Source organism: Mus caroli, chromosome 8, assembly GCF_900094665.2.
Source record: "Mus caroli chromosome 8, CAROLI_EIJ_v1.1, whole genome shotgun sequence".
NCBI lineage: Eukaryota > Metazoa > Chordata > Mammalia > Rodentia > Muridae > Mus > Mus caroli.
The window spans coordinates 101,406,129-101,430,014 of NC_034577.1; the positions used below are offsets into that span (position 1 = coordinate 101,406,129).

Genomic DNA, 23,886 nt, shown 5'->3' on the forward strand with positions numbered 1-23,886 from the left:
GTGTGTGTGTGTGTGTGTGTGTGTGTGTGTGTGTGTGAGTGTGTGTATTGAGTAGTCTGTTTTAGAAGACAGTTTCAGCTATAAAATGAACACAGACTTTGAGCCCTAACAAACATGAATAATAATGTTAGTAAAAGTAGAGTTAATGTGTCGTAAAGACCGACTGTCAAGCCCTTAGGACAAGGGTAAATATGATTTCCCTTTGCATTGAAGCAACTGAAATCCTGATCAAGGCCATAGACCCAGCAAAGAGTAGACGGAGCCCTTACTGTGCTCGACTCTGAAGTTTGTGCTTCTCCTCTGCCTTTCTCTCATACATAATATCACCATCTCGTGTTTCTCCTGCAGATCCCACGGATGGTAAAAGTTGTTGAAGAAAGCTCACCTTACTTTAAAATCATCAGCCCCAAAGACATCGGCCACAAGGTAGCCCCTGGTGTGCCATCTGTATTCCGAATCCTCTTCACTCCAGAGGAGAACAAGGTAATCCCAACACCAGCAAAAGATTGATTATGTGTCTCTAGCGCTCTGTAGTTCGACTCCAAACACTCACGGGGCTGCCAGTGTTCATGGGAGCGTCCGTGGTATTTGAAGTGGGCTGTGGTGGTGGCAGTGGTCACGAGGGTCATTTTGATAGCTCTTGATATTGGCAGTTAACCCGTGATGGTGTTTTGTTAGTGTGGTAGCTGTATTAGTCTGGGGTTTTGTTGGTGGTTTTGTTATTGTGGCAGAATACCTGAGGGTGAGCATGTGGAAAGAAGAGATGCATCTAGCTCCCAGTCTTAGAGGCTGACACTCCATATAGCACAGGTCTAACTCCAGCAAGCCCCACCTCTGTCATAGCTGAGTCACCTCACGGTAGATGACATCATTTACAAAGGAGAGGTGGGATGGTGATCAAGGAAGCTACAACTTACAGAAGGACCAGCAAGAGCTTCCTCCACACACTCTGCCAGGCTCCACCTCTTAAAGGGACACCACCTACCAACATCATTATGCTGAAGACCAATCCGTCTGCCTATGAATCCCAGAGTTCAAGCCATGAACAAAACATAGCAGCGGAGCTGGTATTGGTGGCTCTGTGTGTGGCATTGTTATTAGATACGATGGTGGTGAGAGGAGAGAGGAGGAAGGGAGATAGGAGAGAGGGGTGCTGTTATACTAGTGATAAGCAGAGAGCTATTGTGTCTTTGAGCCCTAAGTCACTAGGCTGTGAGAGAGCCTGACCCTGCTGGACACTCCCTGCTAGCCTCTAACCCAACAGGTTTCTACTATATCCCGTCAAAGGGCCACCAATAAAGAAGAGGTACAATCTGCATGCAGTAAGCTGAGAAAAAGAATAAAGACCATGTCTTTGGTTGGTGGGTCATATATCTCTCCTCCCAGAATTCCAACCTAGCTGAAAAAGAGGCCTAAATTCAAATATTGATCACATTCAGCCTTCATAGCAAAAACATGGCCAAGGCTCAAGGCTGAGAGGAGGTTCTCCATAGAGGACTGAAGTACCTTAGAGTCCCCCTCAAACACAGCAGGGAAGGAAGAGCTAACGCCAGAGATCTGCCTGGTCAACTGAACCCCGTCTGCACACAAACAGCCAAGGAAGAGCCGGCACACTAAAAGATAAGGCCGTTTCCTGCCTCAGCACCACCCGAAGGTTCTTCTGGGTCACAGGAACCCAAGGTTTGCCTTGGAGGGAAGAAGCAAGGATGCAGGAGTCAGAGAGTAGCTCCCCGTCTGGGCAGGGTTGTTGGCTGGGTTTACTTCCCACTTTGGGAGCCCAACTGGGGCTGAGGAGAGGGAGGGAAGGGATCCACTACCTTACGAAGGAGGTAGAACAGAAAATATCACGTAACTGGACATGAGCAGCAAGCTCAGTTGGCTGTCAGCATAGGTGGCAGCATAGGGGACTGCTTAGGTGGCAGCTTAGGTGGCAGCATAGGTGACTGCTTAGGTGGCAGCATAGGTGACTGCTTAGGTGATGGCATAGGTGACAGCATAGGTGGCGATGGGGGAATGATCTCCAGGTATCATCCCTTTCTGAGTGGCCATTGCCGGGGGAGGGATAACCACACACTTTTGAGGATATGGCCACCCATAGGCTTCCTGTGTTCCAGGGGTAGTGATAAACAATGAGCTATCAAAAAAGGGTGAGGGGACCTGGAAGAGATGTGTGAGGGATAGATATGATCATATTTCCTTCTATACATGAATGAAATTCTTAAAAAACAAAGAAAGCCCTAGAATAAAAAGATATAGACTGAGTATAATGTTAGCAGCTGGCATACATATACACATCCATATCCATATTATGCCGTTATAGCTGGAATCAATAGATGAGCCAGACAAGATAGCTCTGAACTGCCTCTCTGCACTAATACTTATTGTGCACTGTTAATATCATTACCAGCAGTCTCACTACTAATGTGGCCGTGACTCCTTTTCTGCAGGGCAGGGCCACAGTCTCTCTTGGCTGGTTTCCTGACATGTCACTGGTCATAGTGTTGCCTATCTCTTGGATTGTGTTTGTGGAATGTGGATGTACTTGGCAATCACTAGAACAAGTGAGAAAATGAATCGGATGTGAGGTTTTTTTCGCTGTGGATTGGTGAATCAATCCCTCCCTTCCCCCGCCGGGCTCTCTAGCCAAAGGCTATCTGTGAAGAAAAAGAGCCTGGGTTTGGCTGGGACTGGGGTGTCATATTCTGGCACCATTGTTTTGTGGACAGCAGATTGTAGGCCTCTGTGTGGTCTGAACTACAGAGCATGTTTGATTTGGGGACTCATANTTNTNTNTTTTTTTTTTTTTTTNTNTTNTTCCTTTGCAGGAGAATATGTGTTTTCTGAGGAAAACACATATTCCCCCAGAAATGTTGGTCCACCCTCAGGAACTCTGACTGAGAGAGCTCTATATGGGGCTCAGAGGCGATGGGATACAGTACAGTGTACTCGAGGAGACAGAATAGTCTTAAGTGTGTGCATTACAAGGTTTCAATCATCAGAACTGTGTATTAAATATTTCTGCTTTCCAACGCCCATGAATATCTGACTTAGAAGCGGTACGATGGCAGAGCGGTGAGTGGGTGGAGGTAGGATGGAGCTAGACTGAAGGGCTGTCACTTGCAGGGGAGTCTGGGTGATGTAAGGTAGGCTGGAGTCTGTCACACTGTCCCATTGGCTTCTGGGTGTTAAGGTTCCCCTAAGCAAAAGCTGACACTCTCCTGCCTGTGTACATCACAAGCAATGGTTGGAAGGTATCCTATGTCTCTTGGCATTCACTTTATAGGTGTGAGATCCTAATATTCATTCACGTCAAGGATTCACGTGCTTGGCTGTATTGTTTTTTACTGTTTGTCCGACTCCAGATGTTGAATTACCCCCTTGACATTTCATTCCTCCAACACTGTATATCTATTAGGAACCCCTAGTTTAAGACAAGTTAAATGTTATACTGTTACTTCCTCTGGGTATTTAATGTCATGGAAGTTGACAAATATGTATAAGGAGGCATGATGAGACTAATGGCTACCTAGGAGAAATACAATTTCCCAATTTTAGATTCCGTTAAAATTTAATAAACAGGCCCGGTAGCCTAGGCTCCCAATCCTAACTACCTGAAGGATGAAGCAGACCAGTCTCCAAGGTCAAGGCCTTCCTGATTTTGTGTTGGGATTGGCTGTAGGTGATACTCTGGTTTACACTCTTCTTTCTGAAGACAGAGTCAGTTTCTTTTGCTGCTTCGAGCAGGAAGGATCCAGTATTCAGTATCCCACTCATCCTCACTGTTGGGAAGCTGACAGGGCCAGTGCACAGCATGACCAGCTAGGTTCAGGCACTCGCCATCCAATGCAGTTCCAGAAGGCAGCAGAGGAGTAAAGTGAAGCCAGGTCTGCTTTAGGAAGCAGTCAGTCATGCTAGCTGGGCATCCCTCTTTGTTCAGCGGACCAGACTGACAGTCAAAGGGTTGACGCCACCATTTTTTTGCAGCTGTGTCCCCTGCTGTGCCCCTCACTCCACGACCCTCACATCTGGAGGGTGAGATATGTAAATTGCAGCGTGTCACATTTAATAAGCTCATCCCCTTTCAGCTGGATCATCAGCACCTGTGTATGTTAGCACGCTGAAGATGATAATGCAATTTCTTCCCTGTCATGTATTGATCGGTTTCCTGGGCATGACACTTGCTAAGAATGCCAAATGTCCAGATAACAGGTGCAGTCAATTCACTGTGACTTTCCCTATCTCCTCCCACACGGACTTAAAAAAAACCCCAAAACACTGGATCAGTCTAGTAATACCATTGTGTGTATAATGCACCATGGAAGTGTAACCGTCAGTGCTCTTATCGAATCGTACTAAGGAATTCTGGAGCCTGTCACTAATTTTCCTGACCTCTTAGATTGTAATCTTCATTCCTAAATTGAGTTGGGGGAAATAATAAGCTTTGGTAAGAGGAAAACACGGAACACTGACTTAGAGTCAAGCAAGCATGTTTGTATAGCGCTGCAATGTGAGACTGTAGCAGCATTTGGAGGAGGAAATGCAGGGTGGGGATTTAATAATCAAGTTTTGATGGAACCAGAATGAAGAAGGCACATTAATTACAGCTAAGTCTAGGTATATTGGCATTTGTTATGCTATTCTGTCTTCTCTGTGATGTTTCTAGGGCAAATATCCAATTAGTTGTTAAAATGGCTTTCATATGAAATTTAATAAGTGTCTCAAGAAGGACAGGAGAAAATCATATTTTATGTGCTCTAGGTATATAATAATGATAATAATAATGTATAATAACATATTTCTAACACTTTGAAGAGTAGATACCATAAAATCTTCTGGGGTTTAGGGTATGAGGTCTCATGTCAACTAGACCAGCCTTGAAGTCAATGAGAAGCTGAGAATCACTGTGACTGCTGGCTCTCCAGCTTGGCACTGGAATTACAGGCATTTCCATCATTTCTGACTCTCCCAATCAGTAATTTTCTTTGTTTCGGGCTTTTTTTTCTTGATTAAATTTAGCTCTTCCTAGATCTGTCTGGGTCCTTCCTATAAGCCCACCGCCTAACATCGTGCCAGCCACAATGAAACAGAGCGTTAAGAACTAACTTCAAGAAAATATAAAGCAGTTTTTCTTTCAATCTGAGTGTGTCTTATAGATCATAAAGGCAGAAGCATGTAAGAAGGTTTTTCTTTTCTGCCTATACTATAAATTAGCATCCTTTCTGGTTGTTTTAACCAGGAGAACAATGTCTAAGGACTCTGTTCTGGGAAGGACGCTGTCTGCGTTTGCTTTTGTGTCTCCCATGAGCCATCTCTCTGCCTTTAAACCTTCCGGACTACTAGGGCATCATTTGATCATTAGCCTGATAAGAATCTCAGGGATTCTCTTCATAGTTCAGGATTGAAGCAAATATCTGAAAGGAAAATAATGTTCTTTCACTCACTCAGTGGCTTGTTTCATCTGGGGTTCCATTCTTTGAGCTAGAGCACTGTGGCTAATGAAACAAGGCTTCATGGATCTTGTGATCCACAGTAAGAGGACATGCTGCGATGTAAATCAGTGTCAACTGCTGACGTGCTACAGAAGAGACAATGCTGGGGATTCTTTTCCTTCAGTAGGAGGGTGAGGGAAGGGTTCTCAGTTGAGGTGACATTTGGGTGCCAAGTTAACATCAGCCATGCAAATGCCTACGGGAAGAGCCTTCTGGGAGAAGGGGCAGAGACTATAAAAGCCCAGTGGCAAAACTATGCTGGCCAGGAGCTCAGGAGAGTGCCAGAGGCTAGTGGGGCTGCAGCAGAGGAAGCTGCTGGGAAAACCAAAGGGGGCGAGGTCATAGGAGTGAGAGGATGGAGAACCAAAGGGGATGAGGTCATAGGAGTGAGAGAATGGAGAACCAAAGGGGATGAGGTCATAGGAGTGAGAGGATGGAGGTGTTGGGAGGTCGTGTAACATAAGATGGGAAGTTGCAATGAACTCTTCAAGACCTTTTTTTTTTTTTATGGAAGCGTGTACCATCTGTAAAGCTTGAGAATTTAAAGAACTGTTTCACATCACAGATTTCAATCGACCACTGCATGACTACTCTGGCTTTATCTGTCTGCTCCTTGCCACAGTGGATTTTGAATCCATATACCATATCATTTCAACTACAAATACTTCAATATTTGTCTCTAAAGATAAGGACCTTTTAAGATGTTAATAAGATCACCAGTAAATGTAAACAAACCATGGTCCCTTAAGACCTCCAATAACCCAGTGGGTATTCAGGGTTCCCCTGCTGAGTCAGGTTGTTTCAATCAGGGAGCAAGTGAAGTTTGTCCATTGACCCTCACTGACTTATTTAGAATGATCGTCTGTCCTCTGTGGTTTATAAACTCTTGGGTAGGTCAGAGCCTTGATTAGGTTCATGACTTCTTCTGGGAGCCTGTTGTGTGCGCTTCCTGCTGCATCACTTCAGGAAGTGTACAGTGTCTGTATCTGTTTCTATGGTGACTCAGTGAGGGTCATCCCTCATCATCCAGGTCTCACTGTGTAAATCAGGCTGACCTCAAACTCATAAGGATCCTTCTGCCTCTGCCTTCTGAGTACTGGGGTGAAAGGCTTGTACCTCTACCCCTGACAACTTTTAATAGACACACACACACACACATATCACTTCAGCATAGCCATCCCTTTTGTGCGAAACCATATAAAAATATGGCTTAGTGGTTTTTAAGCACTGTGATCATCTCTTGCCAGTAATACAATACCACAGAGCAAATAAGCTATTCAAAAGAAAATTTTATTTTTGATCCTCATTCTGGTCCTGGGGTGAAGAGCCAATTTGGCCCTGATGTTCTTACAGGGGGGAGTCCTGAGGCAGATATCTGGGTGTTTAGGTCCCTCTCTTCTTACAAATCCACCAGAAATGCAACCATGGGGGCTCTAGACCTTCTCTGGTATTAGATGCCTTCCAAAGTCCCAAACTGTAAGCACCTGAGTTGGATTTCAATTATCCTGCAATCATAGAATGGGGATTAAAGATCAACACATGAACCCTTGATGAGGGGCACACCCAAACACATGGAAACCATGGCGACTTGCTGTCCCATACATAGTTACTGACCACAGAGACCCGGCTGAGTATGGACCAACATCTCTCCAGCTTCTGAAAACCACTACTCTACTCTTTTTTTTTTTTCTCTGAGTTTGACTGACTTAGCTCCTCTAGATACACGAAATCATACGTTTGTCTTTCTGTACCTATTGTATTTCATTTAATGCAATGTCCTCTGGAGTTAGATGTATTGTCGTGAATAACAGACTTTTCTTCCTTGCATAGTATTCTGTAGTATGTATATGCATGTGCATGTCTTGTTATATTTTCTGTATTTGTGCACTCCTTGATCTACACATGTGCTGATTCCCTGACTTGGCTGTTTGGCACTGTGAACATGTAGAGCTCTTTTGTACACTGATTTCATTTCTTTTGGATAAAAACTCAGACATAAAATCCTTGGGTTATGTGGTGGCTCAATATCTATCTATCTATCTATCTATCTATCTATCTATCTATCTATCTATCAAAGTTTTGGAACAGGTTTTCTTTGTGTGTAGCCTTGGATGTCCCAGAACTAACGCTACAGATTAGGTTGGCCTTGAACTCACAAAGATCTGCCTTCCAAGTGCTGGGATCAACATGCTACCAACGCCTGGCTATTTTTAACTTTTTTGAAGAATGTCCATGATGTTTTCGACAATGACTGTGCTAATTTGCATCTCTGCCAACAGTCAACAAAGGAGTTGGCATTCTAACTCGATTCCCTGCTGTCTGTTACATTTCCCAGCCTGCTTTGCTGCAGTGTATGTGTAAGAACTGGCCAATGAGTGAAGGCAGCAGGATTCCCAAGGTTTCTACTTGGAGGCAGACAGTGCAGCAGGGGGTTCTCCCCTCTGTCCCCTGCTGTCCTTCTGGCCTCCAGCTTGACTGGAAGCACTGCATCCCCGGGGTCGCTCTAGCCCATGAGGTGACTTTGAGGAAAGAGCTGTGAGACAGACTGGCAGAAAAGAATTGGAAGCTGTGTCCCACCAGACGTTTAGACGCCCCATCAGTATGGCCCGCATAACCCTGTGTTTTGTTTTCCTGCTGTCTATAATAGACTGGAACTGTGACAAAGCCAAGGGTAGAGGTTTGCAGTAGTTCAGGCAGGTGACAAGGACTGTTTGAACTAGAGTAGTGACACTGAAGGGGAGTTAAGAGGTCTTATTAAAGCCACCAGGATCTGGATAAGGAAGTGAATTAAAGAATGGAGCTAGTGAAACTCAGAAAATTGTGGTCAGTAACTGAAAAAAATGAAGGCACCGTTTGCAGAGTGGGACAAGGATGGAAAAGCAGGCTTGCAAGGCTGGGACTCAGGAGTTAAATGTTGAATTGTCTCTTGGACTTGGAAAAGATATTAGTGATCTTGGCTCGAAGACATTTTATGAAATGCTGTGTACAGAAGCCAAGATGCTTCAGAGAGAACGGAAGGTGAGGGGGTGGTGACACTGGGTCCAAATTAACACCAGGAAGGAGTTTTGCTACAAAGTCATTGAAAAAAGTGGGAGGGGGGATAGCTAGAGGTGCAGTTTATATATAAAATATATAACATGAAGCTTTTCAAATGTGATTGTAAGCTGACGTGCTTATTCCTCAAAGAGGGAAGTCTAGAGATTCGGGGCAGCGTTGAAATGACAGAGAGGCTGGTGTCTAGTGTGTAGGAGAGAGGTTGGTCCTTGGAACAAGATGAAAGCAGATGGCATGCAGGTGAAGGAACAAGTACCCATTACTGGCAGGTGGTGTAAGAAGAAATCACTTGTCCTAGTGGATAACATCATAATACATATGAATTATAAGTAAATTCACATTATCACTTTATAGTAAATACCAAATGGTTAAAATAAATTTCCTATATCTCATCTCTCTTTCCATATGCAAGGTCAAAAGTCATTCTCTTAATGACATTTTTATGGAGAAATGTAGCTGTCCCCAGGATGCTGAGACCTCAGCTGGACCACAGGCCAAACCCAAGACGTCTGGCCAATCCCACTTTTAAACTCACTGGACTTTCTATACCAAGGAATTCCTTCTGAGAGTGACTCTGAGACTGAGAAGCTATGATATAACAGAGACTTCTCACTGGTCGAGGAATTCAGCAGGTTATCTGGGGTGCCAAGGGCGGACTTCCCTAATTCCCTGTCAGATCTGGTGTCTCTTGTTTGCCATTTCCTGTAACAGGCTTAGGAGTGAAGAAAAGGGAGAGAAGGGAAGTGAGGTTTTAAGCACATTGGCCTTGGCTTTGACATACAGCCATTTATTGGAGTAGAAGACACCATTTCCCTCTGCCATGTCTCCAAAGGAAAGAATTCTGACTGTACTTGCCTTCTACCAAGGGACTAATGTCAAAATCAAGACTCGCTCTTTTCACTCCCAGAGTCAGATCTTTTCTGCTCATATTTTTCTTCTGTTTTTAAGGATTGAAGTATGTCTGGAGGATGGGGTTGGGTGGTAGGGTTCAGGAAAAAGGCTGTCTGGACAGTACTGCTACTGGGGTAGCCTTTTAGGATGGAGAGTGACTCATGACTGAGCCTGTCATAGTAGAAGGGACAGCGCTTGGAGCCAATGTCCTGCCTTTGAATGGTGACCTGATTCCTCTGCATCTCAGGGCAGGGAAAGGGATTCCGTCAGCATGGGTAGTTGCTCCTGACTCACCAGTAAAGCACTGTATAACATAATCTATATATTGCATAATTTAACATACTCATACACCTACCTTTGGGGATTAGAGTGTGCCTTAAAGGAAGTGTTTAAAAATTGTCTTCATGGTCTTTCCTGGATGTAGGAATCAAGTAAGGAAAAACAAAAAACCAAACAAATTGCGACTTCATGCCTAACCTCTGTTTGGGAATTTGAGAAGATTCCACACCATCCCTGCTATCACATCAGTCGGCCTTCTCTGCTATCTCTAGCTGCCTTAAACCCTTGGAGCAAGACATAAGACAGGAGCCTGGAACTAAAAACAAAACACCCCAGGTTGGCCTGAGAGCCCCACTCTGCAGGACCCCCTCCGTGCCTTAATTAGCACTACTAGCCTGACTGCTTTCCAGTTTGTAATTCCCAACAAACCCTTTGCTGGCTGGGTTTGAGTACCTAAGGGAGAGAAAGTGAAAGCAGTGTTCTGCCTCTTTAAGGCTTGGCTGTCATCCCAGGAAACAATCCTTGAGATTGAATTCTAGGGGTTTTCCTAGGATCGGATACTCTGGTGCAGTTTGTACCTCCTTCTGTCCGGGTGTCATCAGTCCCAAGCTTGGCTTTGCTATCTGAAAAGCAAAATCAATTGCAAGGCTAAGAGCCCAACAACTTAACTTTAATACATCTTGGGAGTACTGTTCATTAATTTTTATTGCTCACGCCTACCCAAAGACTTTATGTTCGAAGTCTCCCTTGCCAGGAACTCTCTGTTCCTGGATCTCTCCTGGTTAGTTCCTTTTGCATTTCAGCTCTGCATCCAAAGGTCACCTCCTCCGGGAGGCGTCCCTGGTTATTTAAGACTAAGTAGCCCCTTCTCACAGCAGCGTTTGCCTTACTTACTATTCTACTGTGATAGAATACCATGATCAAGGCAACTTATCGAAGGGAAGGCTTATTGGAGATCATTGTGCCAGAGGGATAAGAGTCCATCACAGTCACCATTAGGCAGGCACAGCCAGCACAGAGGCACCTGGGCAGGCAGGCATGGCCACTGGAGCAGAAAGCCAAGAGGTCACATCTCAAACAGCAAGCACAAAGCAGGGAGAGATAGCAAACTGGTAGCAGGGTGAGGCTGTGAGATCTCAATGCCAACCCGCAGTGGCATCCTTCTTCCGGCAAAGCCACACCTTCTATGTGCCCCCAAATAACACCATCAACTTGAGACCAAGTGTTCAAATGCCCGAGACTATGGGATCCACTAGGGCTTTTGACATATTATTATTTTCTCAAAGCCCCCACCATGCTCTGAGCTCACCTTGCCCTAGCATAGGGACATTTTTCGTACTGCCACCATCATTACATCCACAACATGAGTAAGCACATATTGACTGTTCACCTGTCACCATATTTAGTATGTGAGAGTAACCGTGACAGACCATATTTATTGAGACCTTCCTCCCCGAAAGATGCTAAACTAAGCGAGCACATTAGTCCACAGTTGAGATCAGCATCATCTCCTGCTGGGGACTACTGTGGTGACCTACTAGCTGGCTTGTCTTTCTCTACTGAAGTCCCCGCACAGTCTGCCACCCTCATGGTCACCAGCACCTTTCCGAAACTATAAATTGGGTTGTGTTGCGATCAGCTGTCCACGGTGTGAATGCTTCCTGTCATCCTCAAGTCCTGCCACTGGCTTAAAAGATGCCGATTATGGGATGGATCCCCGGGTAGGGCAGTTTCTGGATGGTCTTTCCTTCCATCTCAGCTCCAAACTTTGTCTCTTTAACTCCTTCCATGGGTATTTTGCTCCCCATTCTGAGGAATGAAGTATCCACACTTTGGTCTTCCTTCTTCTTGATTTTCATGTGTTTTGCAAATTGTATCTTGGGTATTCTAAGTTTCAGCCAGCAAGATTTTGCTGACAGGGCCCTGATATAACTGTCTCTTGTGAGGCTATGCCAGTGCCTGGCAAATACAGAAGTGGATGCTCACAGTCATCTATTGGATGGAACACAGGGCCCCCAATGGAGGAGCTAGAGAAAGGACCCAAGGAGCTGAAGGGGTCTGCAACCCTATAAGAGGAACAACAATATGAATTAACCAGTACCCCCAGAGCTCATGTCTTTAGCTGCATATGTAGCAGAAGATGGCCTAGTCGGCCATCATTGGGAGGAGACGACTTTGGTCTTGTGAAGATTATATGTCCCAGTACAGGGGAATGCCAGGGCCAGGAAGCAGGAGTGGGTAGGTTGGGGAGCAGGGCAGGGGGAGTGTATAGGGGACTTTCAGGATAGCATTTGAAATATAAATGAAGAAAATAACTAATAAAAAATTGTTTAAAAGAAAAAAAAAAGATGCCCCGTGGTCACCCTGCCTGCCCCCACCTCTCCTAGGTCTCTAACTACTCCTCCTGCCTCATTTCTCTCTGGCCACAGGCTCTGAGTCATGCTCCCCCAGAGAGCCATCCCAGACGCATAGCTTCATTTCTCACTCTGGTCTTGGCTGATATGTAGAGCCCTTTGCAGCCTCCTTTCTCTGAGCACTGTTTTAATCTCACCTTGTTTGTTTCCTTGGTTGCTTGCTTATTTTCCATTCGGCGTTCTCCAATGCTGTATTCCAGATTGCCCTTCATTCAATAAATATTTGTCAAATTTTTGCTAAGTCCGGGCTATGGTGTAGTCAGTGAGATGGGAGAGCTAAGTTTAGATGGCACAGACAGTAAGGTCTCTGTGAGAGGGTGGACCGCTGTGCAGATCCTGAGAAGATGAAGGAAAAAAACACCAAGCATAACCAGAGAGAAGCCAGGTATGAGCGAACAAATGTTGCGTGTGGAGGCTCTGAGCGGGAAAGAAGGGGTTGTAGCTGCAGAGGTGAGCCAGCAGGACAGGAGGAGATGTGGCTGAGGAAAGGCCAGAGGCCTCACTGGGGAGTCCTGGAGAGCACGGAAGCCCTCAGCCTGTCCAGTCTTGGGGGAGACACTATCTGAAGTGACTTATAATTTATCTGGGTCCCTCTGGCCCTTAGATGGAAACGGGCTTTAAATAGGGAGGGTCCCATTAGCCCAGGAAAACCCGCAGTGCCAGGAGGAGGATGGCAAGACGTGTTGGACGCAGAATATTTCTTTGTTTAAATTTATTTTATGTATAGTAATGCTTTGCCCACATATTTTGTGTGTATGAGAGTTCTAGAACAGATCGCCTAGAACAGGAGTTACAGACAGTTGTGAGCTGCTATGTGGGTGCTGGGACTTGAATCCAGGTCTTCTAGAAGAGCAGCCAGTGCTCTTAACTGCTGAGTCATCTCTCCAGCCCCCAGAATATTTCCTCAAGGCAGGCTGAGTTCTCTCTCATTGTCTGGGATCCACTGCCTGATGTTAATTTTGTTTGACCGTGGGTGTGGTGGGTGGGACTCTCATCCAGTGGTAGGCTAGAGTAGACTTGCTCACATAACAGTGGTGGGGTCTCAAGAACAAGACTAGAACTACCAAAACTTCTGTAAACTTCCATATAAAACTAGCACAATACACGGTACTTTATGCTATTCAAAACAAGAGGTGCAGCCTACCCTTCACTCCTGATGGAGGTGCAGAATCATATTGTAAAGAATGTATGTAAAGAGACCCGTCATCAGAATCATCCATCCAAACACATGAGGTAGAAGGATGAATGGGGTTTGGATGCAGGTGTGTTCAGCCCACAGCCAGTGGCCTTCATAGCCCAGAATGAATATATGTTGGGAGAGGTCCTTTCCTGGGGAGACAAAAACAAGGGCTCCCTGATCCACATGAGATCACAACAGCAAATCCAAATACAATTCCACCGAAGATAACCCAAGGAACCAATGAGTTTTTAAAGATGGGTTGCCCACAAGAGCATAGGTAACCCCAACACAGCTGAACTGGAAAGTCTTGGCCCTGCATGGATGGTGGCTTCCCCTTCTGTTAATCTTACCTAGTCTAGATACTCTAGCTCCTTTCTGAGGGACCTCTGAGGCCATAGATGTGCAGTTAGGGCCTAATGTCTGGGAGAAACAGCTGGAATCTCAGTTGAGGTCTGGCCTCTCTCTCCAGCTCCTCCTCCTATGACAGCAACATTATCAACTCTCAACAAGCCTGACTTGATAGTGCTGGTCTCTTGCAAGCAGGCACCAGTGATCCACTGAGTATGCTGGCTGTCTCACATAGAAGACCATATTCTACAACACTATGTGCACTCCAGCACATGCTGAGACCGCAGTGTCAGCTTGTAATGCCAGAAGTTTGGACACCCCTTGTAGAAGGAGGACGTGAGGGACGAGTAGCAATCTTTGCATCTAAAGAATACACTGCCTTGACTTTCATCCCCCCACTCCCAGTGCCCCCCACTCCCCAGTGCCACCTCACCTCCCAACCATTGGAGACACCTGAACTCCAAGATTCTGTACTGCCTGATAGGTTTTGACATTTGGCCTGCCCTTCCCTTTCAGCAAGAAGAACATCAGTGAAAGCACACCTCTGCTTGTCCTGAGAGGTTTGGAGTGAAATACAATGCGTTGGTTGGCACGATGCCTGCCATAGCCCCTGTTTCTCCTTTTATGGTGAACATGGTCACCACTCTGGCGTCCCCCACAGCTAATGATTGTGCCCTCCCCCGGCAGGATTACGCCCACATGTTGACCTGCATCACTGAAAGAGAAAAGTTCATTGTGCCGGTGAAAGCCAGAGGGGCTCGAGCCATCCTGGACTTTCCCGACGAGCTGAATTTCTCCACTTGCCCTGTAAAGTACAACACCCAGAAGGTTCTGCTGGTCCGAAACATTGGCAACAAAGACTCCATGTTCCACCTCAAAACTCGCAGGTACGCATTCCTGCAGCTCCTGACTTTGATTGATTACAGCCAACTCTGGCTGGCACAAGTTTGAATATAGCACTGGGTTGGAGTGGGTTGGTGGGAGTTGGCGGGGGGTGGGGTGGGTGGCTGTTGCTTGTTACTGCTTCAGCTAGGAGACCTTGTTGATGCAGATAAGGCTGTCTCCTTATCCTGAACATTCCAGGTTTACTATCCATTTCTTACCAAATTTTACCTTCTTTAATACAGAAGATAACCCTTGGGAATGTATAAGGGTTAGTTTTTGACATAGGCTTTTGGCTGGATTAGTTTGCCATTGGTGATGCGTCAGATTATCATACATTCAGTAACTTCAAGCAATATAAATCAATAGTCCCATGCTGCTGTAGATAATCTCATGTTGCCATGGGTGTCAGCAGGCTGTTAGCCTTTCTGGAAGCCTGTGAGGAGAACAGACCCCTTAGCTCTTCATCTTCTACAGAGTTATCAATATCCCTTGACTTTCGATCCTCAATTTTTGCATGGGGGGGGAGCTAAGGGGAGGGAGAGAGAGAAAGATAGGTATGGTAGGGAGAAGCTAGAGGAGCTGCCTCAAAAAGCAGCCTTCATCCCTGGACCAAATCCCCAGGCAGTCTTCAAAGAGATTCAGACCAACTTCCTAAAGAGTCTTCTACCTACCCCCCCAAAACAGAGGCAAAGTCTGACTTTGAAAATGTTTTCAGAGGTTGCAGGAAGTTTCACATTACGTGATTTAGTTCTGCATAGCATATATTGCAAGGAGCATGGAAGAGCCAAGCATCTGTCAAGTCATAGAACAGACTGCTTCTTAACTCTGTCCAAGAGAGAGAGAGAGAGAGAGAGAGAGAGAGAGAGAGAGAGAGAGAGAGAGAGAGAGAGAGAGAGAGCGCGTGTGCGCGAGCTTCAGGGAGGCGTGGCTTCATTCAGGATATGTGATCAGGCTTAAAGGTACAAGTCCATGCTCTGACAATACTCAGTGCCTGTGACTCTGTAATGTTACATGGTGAGAAGGGACTGAGTTTATAGATACAAATAAGACTGCTCAATATCTGACCTTAAAATGTGATAGATCGGGCCGTCCTAGAGGCAGAGGTAGACAGATCTCTGTGTGTTTGAGGCCAATCGTGTCTGCAAAGTGAGTTCCAGGACAGCCAGGGCTATGGAGTGAGACCATGTCTCAAAACAACCAAACAAACAAACAAACAATCAAACAAATAGAAATGGGGCAGATCAATATAAGTTCATTGATGGTCCCAATATAAACACCAGAATTCTAGGAAAATAAAACAGAGTTCAGAGTTATGTATGGGAAGAGAACTCCACCTGCTACAACTGGCTTTGACAATGAGAAAGTTTATGTGAGAGAGGTTGTATCAAGGACACAAGGGTAATAAGTGATGGAGTTGGGTTGGTTTCAATTTGACATTTTATTGCATTTCTACAGTGTTCTGAACTCTGTGGAATAGTATAAAGCAAGACCATCTCTGCTTTCTCATGCCATGCAAACCTGGTAACCTGCTTTTAATCCCTGGAACTTATATGTGAACGAGGTTGAAGAAAATCTATTGTACATAGTCGTCCTCTATCTTCCATATGAATACCATGACAGACATGCACACATGCATACACTAGTAATAATAAACAAGCATACGCATAACTACTTTAGGGAGTAAAAAGAACCATTTGTTATGGGCACATGAATGGTGGTTATGGAGTTGGTGAGAAGGCTCCAGGGTTAGAAATGTATGCTACTCTTGCAGAGGACCCAGGTTCAGTTCCCAGTTCCCACTGTGGGAGGATCACCACCACATGTAACTACAGATCCAGAGCATCCGATGCCCTCTGCTGGTCTCTGTGGACACCGCACTTATATGTGCACATTATCTATTCCTCCCTCGACACACATATTTATACAATTTAAAGTACATCTGCAGTGGCGGTCACCAGTGGGGTCTTAGCAAAGATGATGACCCAGAGAGAAGGCAGAAGATCAAGCTGAGGCAGGAGATCAAGTGGTTTTCTATGACTTTTGATGTGTGAGCTCATTTTTGAAGAAGGACTTTCTCTGTAGAGTCCTTTTCCTGCTTGAAGGATACAGGTCTCCAGAGGAATTAGTGTTTCTTTCATCAGGCTCAGATCTACCTCTAACTCCATTTCGAAAGGGGTTTATCACCTTCTTCTGGCCTCTGTGGCCTCTTGCACACTCACAGTGCATCTAAACTCCTGCAGGCATACATATATGTATACAAATAAAAATATTTAAAGCAGTAGATTGATATTTTTATATATAAGAGAAGTCATCCAATATGGAAAGACAAATACAGGCAGACTATCTTCCTGGACCAGTTGGCTGATTCTTACATTTTTCACCTGTCAGTTTCTTACATACTAGAAACCTGTAAATGCTAAGCCAAAAGTCCAAAACCCAAACCAAAATAAAACAAAACAAACTCACATCCAACAGTGCAAGATTGCTGAAACAGATCTAAGGCATGTCTTTTCATTTAGCCAGGTAGCTTGCACAAATCATCCTATATTCTTAACATAGCAATCCTGAGTTAAAACAAAGAGTAAACTCAGGGACCAGTGTGGAGTCACAGGCATTAGAGATCCTGGTCCGGCATTCCCACTTAATAGCTGAAGGTGCGAGAAAGAACTGACGTATCACATTCTCTCATGAGGTTAACACTGAGGCTGTGTTAGCACACATCGGCTGGCTCAGAGGTTGTTCATGGTTCTTCTGTGTGGCTTTCTTTCCTGTGTAGCCCATGGTGTTCTTAGCCTCCTACATCATTGGACTCAATTGTGTCTGACCATGGGTCACCAGAAGGAGACTAGGGGACTTGGAGCTGGGGTGTTTCTAGTCCCTCTCCATCTTCAGCTGAATCCCCATCTAGCCTGCCATCAGACTGGCCTGCCATCAGACTGGCCTGCCATCAGACTGGCCTGCCATCAGACTGGCCTGCCATCAGACTGGCCTGCCACTGTTTAAACTTTTCCTGACTCCCAGGATCTGATAACACTGGTACCTCCTTCCTTTTGCTTCCAACTAAGGCTGGGAATGTCTAGCTGCTGCTAGCCATCCCTGGATACGCTAAGCTACGTTTCTCATTTTGCCCATCTTTTGTGTAGCCAAGTCTCAAATCCCCACTTTGCAAAGCCTGCTGTTTTCCTCTTTACCTGCTTTGTGAAGCCGATGGTCTCCAGCCACATTGCCAGTGCAGTGAATACCCCAAATCCTCCCAGCTTCTCTTCCAGCAATCCCTTTTTCTGAATTAGCTACACTCAGCTTCTGCTGTTTGCAACTGAGACTCCTCTCAACGGCAGTGAGCAGGGATGTGGATGGATTGGTAACTTGTTGGATCTGTGGATCAGAATCTCTGCAGAGACCCCCCCCCCAATAGGTATCCTTTCTGAAAAACCACTCAGGTAGTTCTGCCTCCTAGACAGAGGACTCCTGTCAACATGATTCTTAATAAAGACAACAAAGGTGGAGGGGGGTGACAGTTGAGGACTTTCACATCCAACGCCTCATCTCTTAGTCTGAACACCCTGAGGCTCTGGATACAATGAGAAACAGCCCATGGAAAATTCTGTTAAAAACAGAATCTTGGTTTTGTTCTCACGTAAATGACGATCTAACTCATTTCTAAGATGATTAGGTTTATAAGAAAAAAATTTCCCTCATGCATCTGTGGGCTTCTCAGATGCAAGAGTTGTATCTGGCTCTCTCATCTGTGTGTGCTCAGCACCTAGCAAATGTCTAGAATAAATAAGTGCTCAATAAATGTTTATAGGATGCCTCCCCAACAATATATCACACAGGCAAAGCTGCAATTGTAAACCTCCACAATCACTTAAACTAAAAATACATGTTCCAAAGACTATAAAATGGGCGTAATGGTTTCTTCAGTAATACAGGGAGCCACGCGCTGTGCTATAAACTATACACAGAACATCAACAATTACCATTCAGCTTTATTACGAATGTGACCTAGAACTCTAGCAGGTCACACAATAACTTTGGCTACTAAAGTGGGATTAATACACGGAAGTGGATCAGAGAGGATAGAGAAGCGACTTAAAGATCTAAAAGCTCAAGTAAGAAGTAAAATAGCGTTGGGGAGAAAAGGTAAAAATATGATCTTCATCTTTTTTTTTTTTTTTTTTTTTTTCTGAGACAGGGTTTCTCTGTGTAGTCCTGGCTGTCCTGGAACTCACTTTGTAGACCAGGCTGGCCTCGAACTCAGAAATCCGCCTGCCTCTGCCTCCCAAGTGCTGGGATTAAAGGCGTGCGCCACCACACCCGGCTGATCTGCATCATTTAATATTCCAAGGCTAGACTCATGGTTTTTCAGAAGACCAAGTTCCTTCCATAACTAAGAATTTGATATTCATGAGGGTGTCATATCAAAACCAAACAGTTTAATAGACAAAGCCCGCCTTGCCCCGCCCCCCCCCCCCAGAGGATCGCCACTTCTCACTTCTTTGTGAGTGAGTTTCCTGACACTTGATAGTTTGCAGGCAGCTCAGCCTGAAGGCCCCTAGTAAAATGAAGTGCAAAATCAAATTACAGGCCGTGTTTAAGCAAGCACTAGTGCCTAATGCACTCTATCCAATTAGCATCTGATTTAGCGGGAGAGCTCTGGGAACTGCAAGAGGCCGGCTAGGGCCATCCCAGGTGACTTCCCTCACTGCTGAAGAAGTTTAGTGTAATCTAAAACTAACAATTAGTGTGCAGGGAAAGCATCCATTACCACTTTATAGAATTTGGAACTCCTGCAGGTCAGTCCTACAGGCCCGACCCTGGTGTCACCTTCTCTAGAGAAGATTAGCTGAGGTTCTGCGATAAGATAACCTCCAATTCATTTCAAAATGTTCTCTTGCTACCAAGGTGTATTTGAGAGGAAAATAGAGGTTCAATAAAAAAGATATTATCAAGTGGAGAGGCAAAGATAGGAGACCTTACCGCCATGTTATTGTCAAAGCCAGGAAACTGGGCCCCATCCTCGGGGTGTCAGAGTCTTCCTGAACCAGAAGGGAGGAAAGGACCTCAGACTTGGAAGGCTCATCATCTTCCACAAAGGAAGGTCTCCTTGGCTACCGAATGTTTACTCCTTTTCTATCCCAAGACACTATAAAAAAAAATTAATGAACGATGGCAAATGTTTTATTGGCTTTTGTGATTTGACTGTGGGCTAAGGGGTGCAGCTCGGTGGCAGAGCATGAGTCTAGCGTGTTCAAGGTCCTGGGTTTGACTCCCACAATATTTTACCATAATTCCATCCAACCGCCTCTGCTGTATGCTCCTGTAGTTAGAGGGTGGTGCGGATGGCAGAGACCCAATTGTCAACATGCACACAGGACTCCCACAAGCAGAAGAGGCCTGGGGAGGGCAGGAAGTACCCAGCCTGGGGGCAAATCTCGCTCTCCCCCTCCCCTCTATTTCTGCCACAACTGGACAACTTTAGGCAAATTACTCACTCTTAGGGGAACCTGTTCTGGTCATGTTTAAAAGTCAAGTGTGTTACTACTTACCCAAGGTATGTTGAATGATTCAGAAGTGTGTTATGTGTAGAACAGCCCCATGATAGAGTGTCCAAGCCCTCACCCTGCCCGCCCACCGCCAGGTCCTTCCTCTGGGTCCTTCCTGTCTCTTCCTGCACTTCACCTTGTACCAGAATTTGCTTTCATGGCTCCTTCTCTCAGTAGCTAAGAACCCTTCAGAGGATGGGAGGAAACTGGAATTTTCAAGAGCACTACTCTATGTGCAGACCCACACAGGTGCTCCACACACGTAGCCTTCTCTGCGAGTGGTGACTTTTAATCAAAGTTGAGGTCAGTGATAGCAAAAGGAGCAAGCATCGCATGAGGGATTGTCTGAGAGGATCCCCACAGTCCCAGGCTGTCTATATAGGAGGCACAGTGTGCTTGGACAGAGCAGGAGCAGTGCTTGTGGGTAAAGAGAGCAAAGCCTCACCACCTACCCTACCCCAGCTGACTGGGAGTGTGGCAAAGCATACAGGGGGCTAGACACATGTGAACATGTGTAACCAGGACGCAGGACCTGGGCAGGAACAGATGGCATGTGACTTTGGATGCTGAGGGTTTGAACTGTATAATCGGATAGATCACAAGGCCCAGTGATGGTCTCTGAGCGGGAGACTCTTAAGTCATGTTGCACATGGTGTGTGTGTGTGTGTGTGTGTTACACTCTCCCCAGAGCTGAATGAGGGAGAGGGAGAAAGGGCAGGGATACAAGGTTGAACTTAACTAAACAGCCAGGTGTGTCGTTGGGTTCCTTCTTCAGCATCCCTAGAATGCCAGTGCAGGAGGATAAAATAGCAATAACAGCAAACATTTGCATCATACAATACCTCTATGTGCCAGACATTATTATCCCAAACATTTTACCTCTGTTGACCCTTTACTGCTCACTGTAACCTTATGAGGCAGATTCTGACTTGACCCATTTCTAGTTGAGAAAACTGATTTCTAAATGACTCGTCCAAGGTCATGGGCCAGCCAGACTTTGGGCTCATTCAGCCATCGCCAGAGGTTAGTTTAGAAGCAAACAACTCCAGGGCACCCAACAGTAGTGCAGAGGGCCCACTGGAGAGTTGGTATCGTGAGTACCAGGAAAGGAGAGAGGAAGGAAGAAAGAAGATCAAGGAACGGAAGAAGAGATCCAAACAGGGGGCAGCAGAGAAAGCGAACAGGCATTTTCTCTGGAGGCCACAGAGGTCCTAGTAAGTAATCGGGGTACCTAATGTGACCCTTGTATCTGCTCTGTACCCCTGTGGCAGAAAGCTTGGGTTCTCAGGAGCTGAGTCCATTATATACAGGCAGACTTAAGGGATGATGATTCTAAATGCCGTGACAGTAGATAGATGCAAGTCCCGGGAAACAGCTCAGCCTGCCGCCACACTGCCCAACACATTACTTTGAAAAACTAGCAATTTAATGATGTGCAGTTGACCATGAAAATAATTAAATGGTCTGGATTTCCTGTTTAGAAGCAAGAGCTCTGTGAGTCGTTCGAGGTGCTTCATGATCCGGTCCAGCTTGCTATTCTCTTCCAGGGCCACCAAGAGAAACTATCTCCCACTGCTCAGGTGTCCCCCTGTGTCTCAAGATGCAGCATTCTCTCTATGCATCCCCTACCTTTCCTTGCCTTGTGCATATACAGGGAGCTGACCTCTATGGTGTGGCTTAATAGGTCTTTTGGCTATTAATTTTGCCTCAAATCCATCATAGCAGTGAGGGTAGGGAAGAGCAAGATACTCCCCAGCACGGTGGACACTTTGGTGGCCTTTTCCTTCTCTCCTCTGTATTCCACCCAGGTACCTAGCCCACAGGGTGGTACCACCTGCATTTAGGATTTCGCCTTTAGTCCATCCTCTGCAGAAGTATCCTCTCAGACTTACCTAGAAGTGTACCCCAGTAATCTCATAGGCCATTTAAAGCCTCGGCCAACTTGACAATAAGATTAGCAGTCATGGTATGGTTTGCTTTACGCAGCTTCCTAGACTGCCTGCCTCCTTTTGCTCACTAGGCAGCCATATCCTGGGATTCCTGTGCAGGTTTCTAAGTCCCCCAACCCCTTTCTCGTGACTTCTTGGGCCTATAGACAGTAGGAACCATTACAGACTTTTAAACATGTTAAGGTCCCTGCACTCCTCCCAATCTCTACAACAGAACCTTGTTACGCTTTCCCAGTGCCTCTACTCTGCTCTTGGGACTCCGATACAATTTTCCACTACTAAGACACTCTCTCCTCTGAGCTCTTGCTATACCTGACTTTCAACCCCTGGAAAGAAGTATTCTTTTGCAAACAACAGTATTTGCATACAGGTTTCCGTCTATACTTACCATTTTATTCCCAGCAGGACTATCACCCTGTCCCCCCCCCCGAATTTAAAAAAAAAAAAAAAAAAAAAAAAAAAAAGATCTGAAAGACAAGAATACAAACAGGAGCATGGTCTGGCTCTTATCTTGCTGGTCGATTGCTGTTATTTTGACATTAAAATTACTCCTTTCACATCGGCAGGAAAATCATACGACACTCCTAGACTGGGAAGGTAGCTGTGAGCTGTACAAAGATCTAGAACTTGCGTCTCCTCTCCTCGTGCAGAGCTCGTGAGAAATGGGCTCTGACAGTGTCTCCATATATTTTGCAGTCCATACTCAGTAGAGCCAACGGGCGGGATTCTCAACGTGGGCGAATCCATGCAACTGGAAGTGGATTTTGAGCCACAGACTGTGGGCAGTCACGATGGAAAACTCATTGTGACTTATGACACAGGTATGCTTTTTCTTTCTTTTTTTCCTTTTCACTTCAGTTCTACATAGTAAGAAGGGGCAAATGGAAACACATGAGGAAGCTAGGATCCCTTTTGGTGGCATGAGCTTATAAGATCTGAAAAGTGAAGGGCCAACCACATATGAATGTTCCCACCAGAAATGATGCCAAGTCTTGTAGAATTCCCATCCAATTGGCTGCCCGACACTGAAAGCCCGAGGAATTCGGGACTCAGGGTGGAACCTACACTAGAAACTCACAATGATGGGCAGAGGTTATGAATATGTGTTTGCAAACTTGAAGGTAGTGTCCCTCAACCCCTGTGTGCTTTCTGTTTGATGCGTAGCTCCGTTTGTCTGCTTTTAAAATGCATGTAAATCCCAGTTCAAAATATTAGTGTCTGTACCCAATACTCTACTTAAAAATTCAGTGGTCTTAATCCTTGCATCAAGCAAGTGTTGTCCCTAATTAGCATCTTGCATAAATCCTGGACTGTATGTGTTGCCACTAACGATCACATCCGGGAATTACATTGGGTTTTGGTTGTTTTGTTTTTTGTGGTATTTTTCTAATGTTTCACTTGCAGCCATGTAGACTGCTGTCATTTGAAATATGCAGATGTAGATGTACACAGCCAGCCATAACATCTAGGTCACAGGTCAGAGTTGGTGGCTTTGTACCTTTGTGTCAGAGCAGGACAATTCCAGCCCTTCCCTTACGACCCGTGGTTAAATGGTCCTGGCTCGACCTTGGCCAACACAACAGCCTCACACAGCCTCACACAGCCAGTGGCATGGCGGAATGTCTTACCTGTTTCTGTCAGCTGCAATTCACTGGCTGCCAACCCAAGGTGACCCAGCTTAAACAAAAGAGGACCCTTTTGACCCACACAGGTAAAAACACTTGTCATAGCACAGCAGGACATGACTTTCCAAAGCATCTGGGCAGGTTTTACATGGAGTCCGCCAGCAAAGGCTGAGAGTTGCAGCTGCCTCCTCCCGTTCTCAGCACTGCCTGCCACTGTGTTCGCCTT

The 23,886-nt window shown here is 45.6% G+C and overlaps 1 protein-coding gene across 1 annotated transcript in view; it reads left to right on the top strand.

Annotated features, from left to right (window-relative positions):
• Hydin (HYDIN axonemal central pair apparatus protein) overlaps positions 1–23,886 on the top strand; it is a 307,836-nt gene that overhangs the window by 13,277 nt on the left and 270,673 nt on the right. The window contains exons 4-6 of the mRNA XM_021171126.1: positions 349–483; positions 14,343–14,542; positions 22,732–22,856. Of these exons, the coding sequence (XP_021026785.1) occupies positions 349–483; positions 14,343–14,542; positions 22,732–22,856 (460 nt within the window). The remainder of the gene's footprint in view (positions 1–348; positions 484–14,342; positions 14,543–22,731; positions 22,857–23,886) is intronic.